Genomic DNA, 11,692 nt, shown 5'->3' with positions numbered 1-11,692 from the left:
TTTTTAAAAGTAATAAGATTAAATTATTTTTAGAATTTATGGAGATATTATTTGGATTGAAGTTTAAAGAGTTTAAAAGGTTTAAATTAAGGTTGTTGATATCTAAAATTTGGTTATTAGTGGATTGAGATTGTGATTGTGATTGTGATTGAGAATGAAAAGGAAAATTCAAACGATTTTGTTGTGAGTAAGATGAAGAAGAGTTTGAAATGATAGGTTTTAAGCATTGTTTATCCAAGTCGTTATCAGGACGGATATTGTCGTTTGATTCAAAAGAAAATTCTGAATTTAAAGATAATCTATTGGGATCATCTAGCTGATCGTTGATGGTATTTGTCAAAGAGGTGGGAGTAAGAGTGGAGATATTACTGTTGATATTGCTGTTAATATTGTTGTTAATATTATTAACATTATTAATGTTATTAATATTATTGTTGATATTTTGAAAAGACATGATAAATTAAAAAGAAAAACAAATTATTAAATTATATTAGGCATTAATTGAAAAAAATTGGATTAAATTTTGTTTATATTTTATTATTATTTTTTTGTTTATTTTTGTATATATGTATATTGTTTTTGATTTGATTTTATTTGATTTGATTGATAACAATTGAGCTTTGTAAGATGGTGGAAAAAAGGTGGAAAAGAATAAGGAATAGGAGATAGGAATATTTGAAGGATAGTATTGCAAAACTTGGGGAATAGTGGATAAGAATAAAAGTGTAGAGGATTGCAGAGAGGATGAGAACGATGGTTTTGAAAGAAAATGAGAGATTGTGAGTAGTGGAAAGATAGTATCAGTGTTAAGAGGTTGGGAAAAATATCAGCGCTTAGAGGTGTGGTTAACTCTGGCAGAGTGGACAGAGAACAGACCCAGGAAAGCAGAGCAGAGCAGAGCAGAGCAGGTTTGAGAAGTATAGATAGGGATATAGAGGAAGGTAGAGCAGATCTGAGAGAGAATAAAATAGATATATTAAGATCGATATAACGAGATCGATATAATAAGATCGATAAAACGAGATATAATGAGATGGAGTGGAATTGAAGGACGAAGAAAGATGGAAAAACAGATGGAAAACAGAAGATGATTTTTATACACGCTACAGTGTTCTTTCTTTTCGCAGCAAGTGAGCAGCCGCCGTGTTGCGCGGAAACAGGGCCGCAGCATGGTCTAGGCTCGTACTCAGGTATTGGAGCCCGGTCTTTGCACGTGTGTATGGATACACGTCCCACACACAGAGGGACACGCGCGTCAAAAAGAAATGCGTGCGAGAGGTGGAGGCAGGGTTGAGCGAGTGTTGGAAGTATAATTTGGTGATTATGCAGCTGTAGAGGTTGGATGCTGAATGATGTATAATAGATTAGAGTATATAGATTATGGGTTATAGATTATAGATGATAATTATAGATTATAAATTAGAATATATAGATAGTATATAGATAGTGTATAGATGCCAGGAATAGAAAAGTAAACAGTTGTCCAATGCCGACAGGTATGCAATGCATTGGTATGAATGAAAGCCAGCCAGAGTTATAACAGAGAAAAAGTAAGAGAAAGGAGAAAGGAGAGAAATGAAATGAAATGAAATGAAAAAAAAAAAATATAATACAGTGAGCAGTGTCTTTTGAATCAATTGCCAGATTCAATTAAATCTAATAGAAAACAGGTGTTGATTTGGAGGTTGATTATGTCCAACTTGAAGTTTTCAAAAACATCAAAGTCGTAATCGTGTTTTGGTGGTTCCACTTTGTCAAGATTGGTAACATTCAAATCCAATTTGATGCCTTTATTGATAAGAGAATTGTTTGAAACTGTCGATTTCATTTTGTTTAGCTTAATTGATGAGCTGTTTTCAGCTAGCTTATTTCTTTTGATGGTGGTGTCATTGGACTTATTATCCTTAGTGACGGATAATGTGTAGAAAAACTTGAAAAAGGATGAATATTCATTAATTAGCAAATTCATTGAAAAATCCTTTTCATTTTGATTATCATTTTGATTATCATTTTGACTATCATTTTGATTATCATTGCTATTATCACGATTATCTTCAAGGGCTAAATTTTGCAAGTTTTGTTTGTTTTCATCAACCTTTTTCACTTCTTTAGACAATAAATTTTTAGATAATAAACATTTGTTCAATTTCACTGAGAAATGTTCAAATCTCTTGCCAATATTAATAATATCCTCTTCATTAATATCATTATCACCACGGTTTGCAAAAACTGGTAACAACTCATAATAATACTTGTCACTGGAAGACCTTTTATTTTGTGGGGAAAACAAACTTAAATTTAACTTGTTTAGAGATTCGTCGCCATTATATTCTTGTTTTAACAAATCAACACCCAATATCTTGGAGACTTTGAAATTTAAAGCAAGTAATGTTAAACATCTTAGTTTTTTGTTGGTTTTCAATAAATTGACACATGTTTTGATATCACTTTTGCAAATAATCTTGAATTGGAGTTCAATAGGTAATAAGTTAATAGGAAATGACATTTTGAATGATTATTTAAAATTGTTAAGATTTATGATATTAAAGTGATAGTGATAAAGTAATAAAGTAATAAAATAATAAAGTAATAAAGTAATAAAGTAATATTGAAAGAATGATGAAATAATATCAAAATAGTATCAAAATAGTATCAAAATAATATCAAAATAATATCGAAACAAGTATAGAGAACCAAAACTAATTCTACTTATATCATCAACGTTCTTTAATCTGCTACCCATCAACTGCAAAGGAATTTGAAGATTATTTATATCAAAACAATCTACCATTTCTCCATAAACTTGATGACAACTAACTTTTTCCCATATCAAATGGTAAATACTAAATAGTAAATAATGTGGAATCTAGTAAGAAACACAGCGTTATAATCGATTAGCTTTCCAGTAAAAAAAAAGCAAAGCTCAACACCTTTCCATCTCAGTGCAAGCTTCTGACAGTTCCGATAGTCTCCAGCTCTGGGGTGGGCATGCACGTCTATGCCCGGGTATTGAGGTTGCGCCCAGCACACCCTCGGCACACAGACAGGGTGACCCCCAGCCGGAGCACGGACCCGTCTGCGCGCTGCCACACTCTGCGCCTGAGAGTCTGCGCCGTCACCCTCCCTCGCTGCGCTGTCTGCCCACCCTGGCTCTGCTCGCAGGCCCGCAGTGCGACGCACCCTGAACCCGTTCTTATCCTCCTCGACCTGGAGCCAATTCCGATTATCGAACTACCCGTCTCCTGTTCTCTCTGGCCAATCACCGCACGGCCTGGCTCCTGCCTTTCGTGTTCCGATGCTCTGTGCGGGTTTGTTTGGTTGCTTGATTTGCTCACCTCTCTGGGGAAAAATGGAGCCTGCTCCGTCAACTTTGTTCCAGCTGTCACGTTGCCCGTAACTGACTCAGAATCATCAATCCGCGCATCCACTGAACCCGCTCCACCAACACGCTTCTTTCTCCGTCCTGCTCGCTCCAGAACCGCTCCAGAACCGCTTCAGACCACTCCTGTGGGTCGTCTCTTATCAGTGTCCCACCACTCCCTGTCACTTTTTCTTTCTATATAAACTCCGTCTTGATTCCTTCTTTCTTCTACAATTACCTCCAAAGTCCAAAACTATCAAAGAATCTATCACCTTGGTTTCCTTTTCTTCTATTTAACTCGATTATCTATTTCTAGCACCTACTCAAAATGCCTGAATCTTGTTGCGGTGGTTCCTCTTGTTCTTGTTCCTCTTCTTGTTCATCCTCCAGCGGTTCATGTTGTTGTTCAGGTGGAAAATAATTGATGATTTTATATCTCCCTACTAAATTTATCTTATTTTACTTTATTAACTAATTGTACATAGATTTTTCAATACTAAATTACTAAATTACTAAACTAATAAATTGAAGAAGTGTTCTTGTTCCGATTTTTTTCTCTTTTTTCTTATATACTCCACTTATCGGACTGAAAACCAAAAAATTAAATCAGCTGTGATAAAAAATGATTGTAAAATAAACTAAAACAAAAAAAAAATGCAGAGACACTAAACTTCTATTGTATATAATTAAATAACTTATTATAAAGTAAATAACTAACTAATCACTCAACAAAAATATTAAAGTTGCTCGTCTTTGATAACATCAATCAACCAATCTAGTCCCTCACTTAATCCCTCTCCTTTGATCGCACTACTTGCCACAATACTCCAGCTTCTATCCTTCAACTCCACTAAATTTAATGCTTTTGAGACTTCCGCAGCTGTCATGGCTCCAGGTTGATCCTGTTTATTTGCAAACACCAACAATGCTGAATCACTTAATTCTTCTTCTCTTAACATCATATGTAATTCTTTACTAGCTGTCTCAATACGATCTTTGTCCGTCGAATCAACAACAAATATTACTGCTGCAGTATTGGCATAATAGCATCTCCAATATGGTCTTATAGAAGTCTGCCCACCAAGATCCCAAACATTTAATTTGAGATTCTTATATGTCAACGTTTCAACATTAAATCCAATCGTTGGTTTGGTTTTAATAACCTCTCCAATTTGTAATCGATACAAAATTGTAGTCTTCCCTGCTCCATCCAATCCAAGAATCAATATACGTATTTCTTTATTCAGACTCCATAGCTTTCCAAAAATTTTGCTAAACACTTGACCCATTATTCTTCAATTTTGATACACCCAATATCAATCCCCTATACTTGGCTATGCGTGCTATAGTTCACTTCTATGTACTTCTTAGCTACTGATGTATAATAATCGTTTATTCAAATCTAGAAATCTAGAAATGTTGAAATCTTTAATCGTTTGACTGCCCACCTAGATGTTCTTTTGATTTGTGTTTGGTTATACCTGTTGCGTTGCGTTGCGAGGAAAATCAAATGACTTACCATCCAGTGGGATGCAAACGTGACTGAGCTTCTCTTGCCTACCTCATGCAATGTTGGTCCCAATAACGCAACTGTGCCGGGTCTGCGCATGAGAAACTTAAATTGTTCCATCCCTATAGTCCTACATACTTTACCAAATCATCTAAATAATATCATTCAACACCATGAGATTTTGATATCCATCCTCTTTGCTGTCATTACCCATCCCAATTTCCTTTGCAAATTCCTCAATTAAAAACCCGTTTCCCAAAACATCCGTCACATACTGTATATCCTTGTTATTGTACCTGTTATCTGGATCGATATCATTCTGACAGCTATTATTGTTTTCGTTTATTCTGTCCATTTTGTTCTGGCTTCTTTCTTCTGTGCAGCTCACAATTGGAGGCAAAAAAAAACTTAGAAAAAATTGATCAATTTATAACACTAACAAAACCAGAAGAATAGCTGCAATAATTTCGATTGTTTGAAGATAATGGTGGGAAAAATTCTATTGAAAAAGTGACCTGGCGAGCTGATTTGTTAGCAAATTCCAAATTTGTAATGCGAAATACAGTCGAAAAATCAATAACTGATTTGAAAACAACTGTCCAGCTGTCTAAATGATTACCTGATTACCCGATTACCTGATTACCTGACAAGAAAAAAGCACTCAAAAATTCAGATCCTACACTATTGTTCTTGATACATCTAAAAAAAAGAAAAAAATGATACAGATTGAACACCAAGCTTGCTGACTTTCACACCTCTTCCTTCTTTGTTGCTTTCTCACCAATAACATAAACCAGTGCCATGGGTGTGCGTCTACCTGCAGATTACCACGCTTGTGGCGCAGGACCACGATATTGGAAGGAGGGATGTCTATTGTCTTCCCAAAGCTCATCCCGTCTGGTTTCTTGAAGCGTGCAAAAGGCGTGTGCGCCGCGGGGTGGGTGTGTTTGGGACATCATGTGCTCATCTTCTGCTCTGTTTTAGGTGATGTTATTCATGTTTTATATCGTCTTCACTTTGAGTTTCTTCACCAGATTCTCTTCTGATGTGAACCACCTCTTGCACAAATGAAAATTTTATTCTTTCTGTTTTATTCTTTATTCCTTCTTTTTTTTGAGAATATACTGCTGCTTATTCTCCTGATATAATTGCTGTCACTACTATATCAAAAACACCCTGCTTTTCTCTTCTGTTTGCTTTGTTATTTGCCTTTATCAACACCTTCCACTGGTCTTACCATGGCTTATCAAATAGCTTCTACTATAACTATACTATTAATTATCTCCTCTACTTTGCAATTAATTTCTGTTTTATCTGTTCCTATATCTCAAAATATAACTCTTTGCAGATACGATGGCTATAGATTTGGTGTATTTGGAATATGTAACAATAATGGTGTTTGTTCTTCTATCTCAATAGGCTATTCTGATGACTCAATCATCGATGAATTGTCTGGGTTTTCTTTACCTTCAAATGCAAGACATGTAGTATCAAGATTGCTAATTGTTCATCCCATATCCACTGGTTTCACCTTGATTTTACTAATTTTATCGATCTTGATTCATTTTAATCGTTTCAAGAAAAATTTAAAATTGTTATTTTTCTTATTACTTTGGACATTACCAACTTTTCTATTAAGTCTATTAAGTTTTTTAGTAGACATCCTATTGTTTATTCCTCATCTAGGCTGGGCTGGCTGGATAATCTTACCTGCAACTGTTTTAATTGCTTTAGCAAGTGGTGTCATCTGCGTCTTGCGGAGATCAATAAGCTCAAGAATCGCCATGGATAACCAAAATTTCCTTTTTTCTTCTCAAAATCAAGATAATTTACAGCCATATCGATTAAACAGCTACAAGCCTTCTGATTCATTTTCAAACTCCACTAATAACTCAACAACTAATCCCATTTCAAATCACAATCTACCAGGAATTAATACAAATAACTATAATAATCATAAACACCCATTTAGTGTTATTTATCCAACTTTACCTTTACCTTTAAACTTGGACGCTGATAATAAAAATATAAGTAATAGCAATAACAATACAAAAACCATTTACAATCAAAATTACAATCAAAATTACAATAATAACAATAACGATATCAATATTAAACAAGTTAATCATCAACAACCGATGACCATTCCATTTGATATAACCCATGATAATCCCCATCAATACAACAGTTTTACTCATTCTATAAAATCAAATCCAAATTCCTCAACGTTTAACATCAAAAATAGATTTTCTGGTGCCTATAATATCAATGAAATACCCAGTGGTTTAGAAAATTCCTCCTCCAATCCCAATTCCAATAATAATCACATTATAAAAAATTCTGATTCAAGAGACTGTGGTGTAACAATAGATTTTGACAGTTATCCCAATACAACACCTGCACAATATAGATTTGGAAATAGTAATGATACAATTAGTCAACCCAACAATCTCTTCAATAACCAAAACAATAATCCTGATAGAATTATTTCCCCACTACTACCAATTCCAGTTGATCCAATTTCAATAACTGAGCCCGTTGAAATGAAAAATATAATTCAAGATAATTCTAATAACAACAAGAACATTTCAAATCTGCCTCCAAAACCTTTAATTCCTTATTCGGTCACCGCAGGTTTAAACCCCAATTTTACTGGTTTAAATTCTGATATTACCACTGCCACTACTACTACTACTACTACTACTACTAATAATAATAATAATAATAATATATCAAAGCTACAATCAGAAAATACACATTCAACCTCCATTTTAAACTCTCCAAATGAAAACGTTTCATCAAACGTAAACCAAAGTCTGTTTGAAACAAATGAAAATAGTCAAGTTTCTAATATGGTTTCAAACAAAAATTCTACTCTTCCGTATCCTACAAATAAGCCATTTCCTAATATGCCTTCAAGTTTGAGAGATGATTCTGTCTCTTTGCTTTAGGAAATATAATTTGCTCATAAAAATAATTATTTTGATCAATAAAATTCTCTATTTTGATCAATGATATTCTCAATTTTTGATTTATATTTTAGTAATAACTACAAGCATAATGTTTTTTTTATTTTTTTTTTCATTTCTTTTGTGTTATTTCATTCGTTTAGGGTTTTTTTTTGGTAGTTATGAAAGCTGTGAAATATTGTAATATCATTTAAATTATATTTTAGTTTTTTTTAAAACACCTTTTTTTTTCATTTTCAATGTTTAATTATCTTTTTAGATATTTCAATAAAATTGGCGAATTTTTTAATTTTAATTTCAATTTTACGATATAGATCAAATGTAGACAGTTATTAAATTATAAAATTTATCAAATATAGATAAACATAACATATAAATTTATTATACAGAATATTAACCCAAGTATAAAAATAATAGAAAAATAGAAACATACAAAAATGACATTAAAATACAAAAAAAATCAAGACAAATTAATGATAGTAGAATAAGGTTCTGTAAAGAATCCCTAAATTTATAATTCTTGAGAAGCCTTTGGTTTTGAAGTCTTTTTTGGTAATAAAGTGTGATGGATATTTGGCAAGACACCACCCTCGGCGATTGTGACATTACCCAACAACTTATTCAATTCTTCGTCGTTTCTGATGGCCAATTGCAAGTGTCTTGGGATGATTCTTGTTTTCTTGTTGTCTCTGGCAGCGTTACCAGCCAACTCTAAAATTTCAGCAGCTAAATATTCCAAAACAGCAGTCAAGTAGACTGGGGCACCACTACCAACTCTTTGAGCGTAGTTGCCCTTTCTGAGCAACCTGTGAACTCTTCCAACTGGGAAGGTCAAGCCAGCTTTGGCTGATCTTGTGGTGGTTGTCTTTCCTGAGCTGCCAACTTTGCCGCCAGATTTACCGCCCGATTTACCTTTTCCTCCAGACATTGTGAACGATGAGAGTAGTTATGAGAGCAGTTATGAGAGTAGTTATGAATGTAAGTGTGAGTGTAAGAACAAGATACGTGATAGCAGAGAAATGGCAGAGATGCTTAAGCAGAGATGGAGAAGCAGAAGAAGCAGAGACTGATAAGCGCCCACACAGCTATTTATACAACGAACCAGAGAAGCAGCGTGCTGGGATCTGCAGCCGCTGTGGCACATCTGGGAACGGCGTTGAGAGCAGTGCTTTCACCAGCGGAAAGCGCCCGGGCAGAAAAGTGCCCTGCTGCTGTTTTTTAGTGTAGGCAGGTAGCGCCAGCTCTGCTACTTTAGGAAGGAGCCCACTGCTATATAAGTTCAGGCTGCTGCTCTTCAAGCTGCTCTTCCCTTTGCTGTTGCTCACGATACTCTGCTCTTCCTACTACAACACTCTTCCTAACGCCAACACCAACACCAACACCAACAACACTACTTACTATGGCTCCCAAAACCGCTGAGAAAAAAGTCGCATCAAAGGCCCCCGCCAAAACTGCCTCCAAAGCTGCTGTTCCTGCTGCTCCTCCTACCGAAACCAGAAAGAAGAACAAAGCCAGAAAGGAATCCTATGCCTCCTACATCTACAAGGTCTTGAAACAAACTCATCCAGACACTGGTATGTCCAAGAAGGCCATGAGCATAATGAACTCCTTTGTCAATGACATCTTTGAAAGAATCGCTTCTGAAGCCTCAAAATTGGCATCCTACAACAAAAAGTCCACCATAAGTGCCAGGGAAATCCAAACTGCTGTTAGATTGATATTGCCTGGTGAATTGGCTAAGCATGCTGTCTCCGAAGGCACCAGAGCTGTCACAAAATATTCCTCCCAATAAATTTTCTAATCTAAATATTATGTCTGTTTTATATATATTTATCAATATTACCCTAAAAACCCCAATGTATTATTAGTTTGATTTCCTATTTTCTATTTCAATATATGTGTTTCTTTTCCAGCATCTAAATTAAGTGAGTTGGTAATCCAATATCAATCTCTAAAACTAATGAACTTTCGATCATTTGTTTTACCTCTAACGCAATTTTTTTTCTCTAGTGATCTGTAGAAAGAGTTGGTCTTTGATCCTCAAATGTCTTATCACTTTTCTGTTATGCTTTCATGAAAACCTAATTGTACTGATTGAAAAAGTAGTTTACTTTGAATTGGTCTTCTTTTAGCTTCAGCATGTTTCACATTGTTGAAAAGCAAGACTCCTTTTACTCTCTCCACGATTTGCTCAAAGAAAAAGAGATCGCTAATATGGGTTGAAGATTCAATTGTACTTCAGGCTCCTGGAATATTCATTGAATCACAATAGCACTGCTCTTATCAAGAAAGATCTTTATTTTCTTCTATAATACTTCATTTGCTTCCTCCTTTATTTTTGCAGTTTATATGTTTTTTTGATCTTTCAAATAACATTTTATTTGCTTTCCATACCAGCAGTTACTCATTTAAAGGAACTTCAATTATTTTTTTTTACCCATTTAACACCATGTTAAAACAACCTGCTAATATAATCAAAAACACTGCTGTTGTTGAACATGAAACCAAAGAATTTACAGATCTTCTTCCTCCTTTTTTATTGCAAAATAATAATGATTTATTCTCAAAATTTAACCAATTAGAATTTGATGAAGCTAAAAACTTGTTTGAGCCTTCTGACACTCCCTTTTCTAGTCTGCTTTCAGGTTCAATGATGAACAGAAGTTATAACCGTTACTCAAACATTTTCCCATTTGATAGAAACAGAATTAAATTGCCAGTTGTTGAAGACAAAAAAACCAAGTTTTCAGATTACATCAATGCTTCCTCTATTAATTTAGAAGATCAACAATACATTGCTGCTCAAGGTCCACTATCCAATACTATAAATGATTTTTGGCAAATGGTTTATGACAATTCTTTATCTGATAATAATACTTACCACTCAGTTATTATAATGTTAACTCCTTTACTTGAAAATTCTATAGAAAGATGCACTTGTTATTGGCCAATGGAGAAAGATAGTGAAATTTTATTAGCTCAAAGAAGCACCAACACAAAATACAAGTTCGAATTAAAACTTAGAAATTTGACTAAAAAGTATGTAAAGGATGGTGGTTTTACCCATTCTCAACTATTACTAACTCCATACATTCCTGAGGACAAAGATAATGCCTCTGAAAATGCTTATCCCTCAAAAATTATTCACCATCTTTATTTTGCTAGATGGAATGATTTCAGTCAACCAACTAACCTTGATGATCTATACAATCTAATTAATTATACCCATTCTTTGCACAAAGTTAAAGATTTTAGTGAAAAGAGAATTTTTATTCCATTCATCAAAAAAAAGCAAAGTTTGCCTTTATTTATTCATTGTTCTGCTGGCGTTGGTAGAACTGGCACTTTTATAACTTTGCATTATTTATTAAACTACCTGAAGCAATTCAAAGACAATTATTACAGTTTAAAATATTTGTTAAATAATAAATCCCCAAACACGAATAATGATACTGACCCTATTTATGAAACAATTAAGAAATTGAGATCACAGAGAGCTAGAATGGTTCAAGATTTTTCTCAATTTTGTTGCATTTATAAATTGCTTTGCAAAGTTCTCATTGAAAAAATAAAACTGCAACCTCAAAATTTTAATTGAATTTATGAAAAGCTGATATTGTTAATATATACAATTCTTGAAATCATTTTCAGGAGTTTTTTGAAGTTGCTTTTTTTCTTTTTTGAAATATATAAAATGCATTGAATTATAATATAACTTATATAAAATAGGGAAACTATTTCTGAATTAATAGATATCGAAATAATTATAAAAATAAATAAAAGTATTGATATTGTATAAAAATATCGATATTTATGAAAAAATAAAAAAAAAACCAAATATGATTAAGGTTT

The 11,692-nt window shown here is 33.7% G+C and overlaps 6 protein-coding genes across 6 annotated transcripts; 3 read left to right on the top strand and 3 right to left on the bottom strand.

Moving 5' to 3' along the window:
• Positions 1-1,343: 1,343 nt before the first annotated feature.
• ASCRUDRAFT_76992 (uncharacterized protein) lies at positions 1,344-2,735 on the bottom strand. Its single transcript, XM_020193688.1, has one exon. It carries the CDS (start codon positions 2,504-2,506, stop codon positions 1,634-1,636), a length of 873 nt encoding a protein of 290 aa, XP_020045948.1. The 5' UTR covers positions 2,507-2,735; the 3' UTR covers positions 1,344-1,633.
• A 1,363-nt stretch (positions 2,736-4,098) lies between these two features.
• Positions 4,099-4,650, bottom strand: ARL1 (Arf family GTPase ARL1; the record flags this gene model as incomplete). Its single annotated transcript, XM_020190733.1, has 1 exon — positions 4,099-4,650. One exon carries the CDS (start codon positions 4,648-4,650, stop codon positions 4,099-4,101), a length of 552 nt encoding a protein of 183 aa, XP_020045947.1.
• Positions 4,651-5,899: 1,249 nt separating this feature from the next.
• RIM9 (Rim9p) lies at positions 5,900-8,013 on the top strand. Its single transcript, XM_020188740.1, has one exon. It carries the CDS (start codon positions 6,110-6,112, stop codon positions 7,820-7,822), a length of 1,713 nt encoding a protein of 570 aa, XP_020045946.1. The 5' UTR covers positions 5,900-6,109; the 3' UTR covers positions 7,823-8,013.
• A 151-nt stretch (positions 8,014-8,164) lies between these two features.
• On the bottom strand, positions 8,165-9,004 carry ASCRUDRAFT_110275 (histone H2A). Its single transcript, XM_020188739.1, has one exon. It carries the CDS (start codon positions 8,766-8,768, stop codon positions 8,352-8,354), a length of 417 nt encoding a protein of 138 aa, XP_020045945.1. The 5' UTR covers positions 8,769-9,004; the 3' UTR covers positions 8,165-8,351.
• A 235-nt stretch (positions 9,005-9,239) lies between these two features.
• Positions 9,240-9,632, top strand: ASCRUDRAFT_9302 (histone H2B family protein; the record flags this gene model as incomplete). Its single annotated transcript, XM_020195118.1, has 1 exon — positions 9,240-9,632. One exon carries the CDS (start codon positions 9,240-9,242, stop codon positions 9,630-9,632), a length of 393 nt encoding a protein of 130 aa, XP_020045944.1.
• A 657-nt stretch (positions 9,633-10,289) lies between these two features.
• ASCRUDRAFT_71584 (phosphatases II) lies at positions 10,290-11,438 on the top strand (the record flags this gene model as incomplete). Its single annotated transcript, XM_020191966.1, has 1 exon — positions 10,290-11,438. One exon carries the CDS (start codon positions 10,290-10,292, stop codon positions 11,436-11,438), a length of 1,149 nt encoding a protein of 382 aa, XP_020045943.1.
• Between the last annotated feature and the right edge of the window lie 254 nt (positions 11,439-11,692).

The sequence above is a fragment of the Ascoidea rubescens genome, assembly GCF_001661345.1.
Source record: "Ascoidea rubescens DSM 1968 unplaced genomic scaffold ASCRUscaffold_11, whole genome shotgun sequence".
NCBI lineage: Eukaryota > Fungi > Ascomycota > Saccharomycetes > Ascoideales > Ascoideaceae > Ascoidea > Ascoidea rubescens.
The sequence above is the reverse complement of the archived record's forward strand: the minus strand, read 5'-3'. Positions and strand labels throughout refer to the sequence as shown.

Coding starts and splice junctions, on each gene's coding strand:
- ASCRUDRAFT_76992 (XM_020193688.1), bottom strand. CDS start 2,506: ATGTCATTTCCTATTAACTTATTACCTATTGAACTCCAATTCAAGATT.
- ASCRUDRAFT_110275 (XM_020188739.1), bottom strand. CDS start 8,768: ATGTCTGGAGGAAAAGGTAAATCGGGCGGTAAATCTGGCGGCAAAGTT.
- RIM9 (XM_020188740.1), top strand. CDS start 6,110: ATGGCTTATCAAATAGCTTCTACTATAACTATACTATTAATTATCTCC.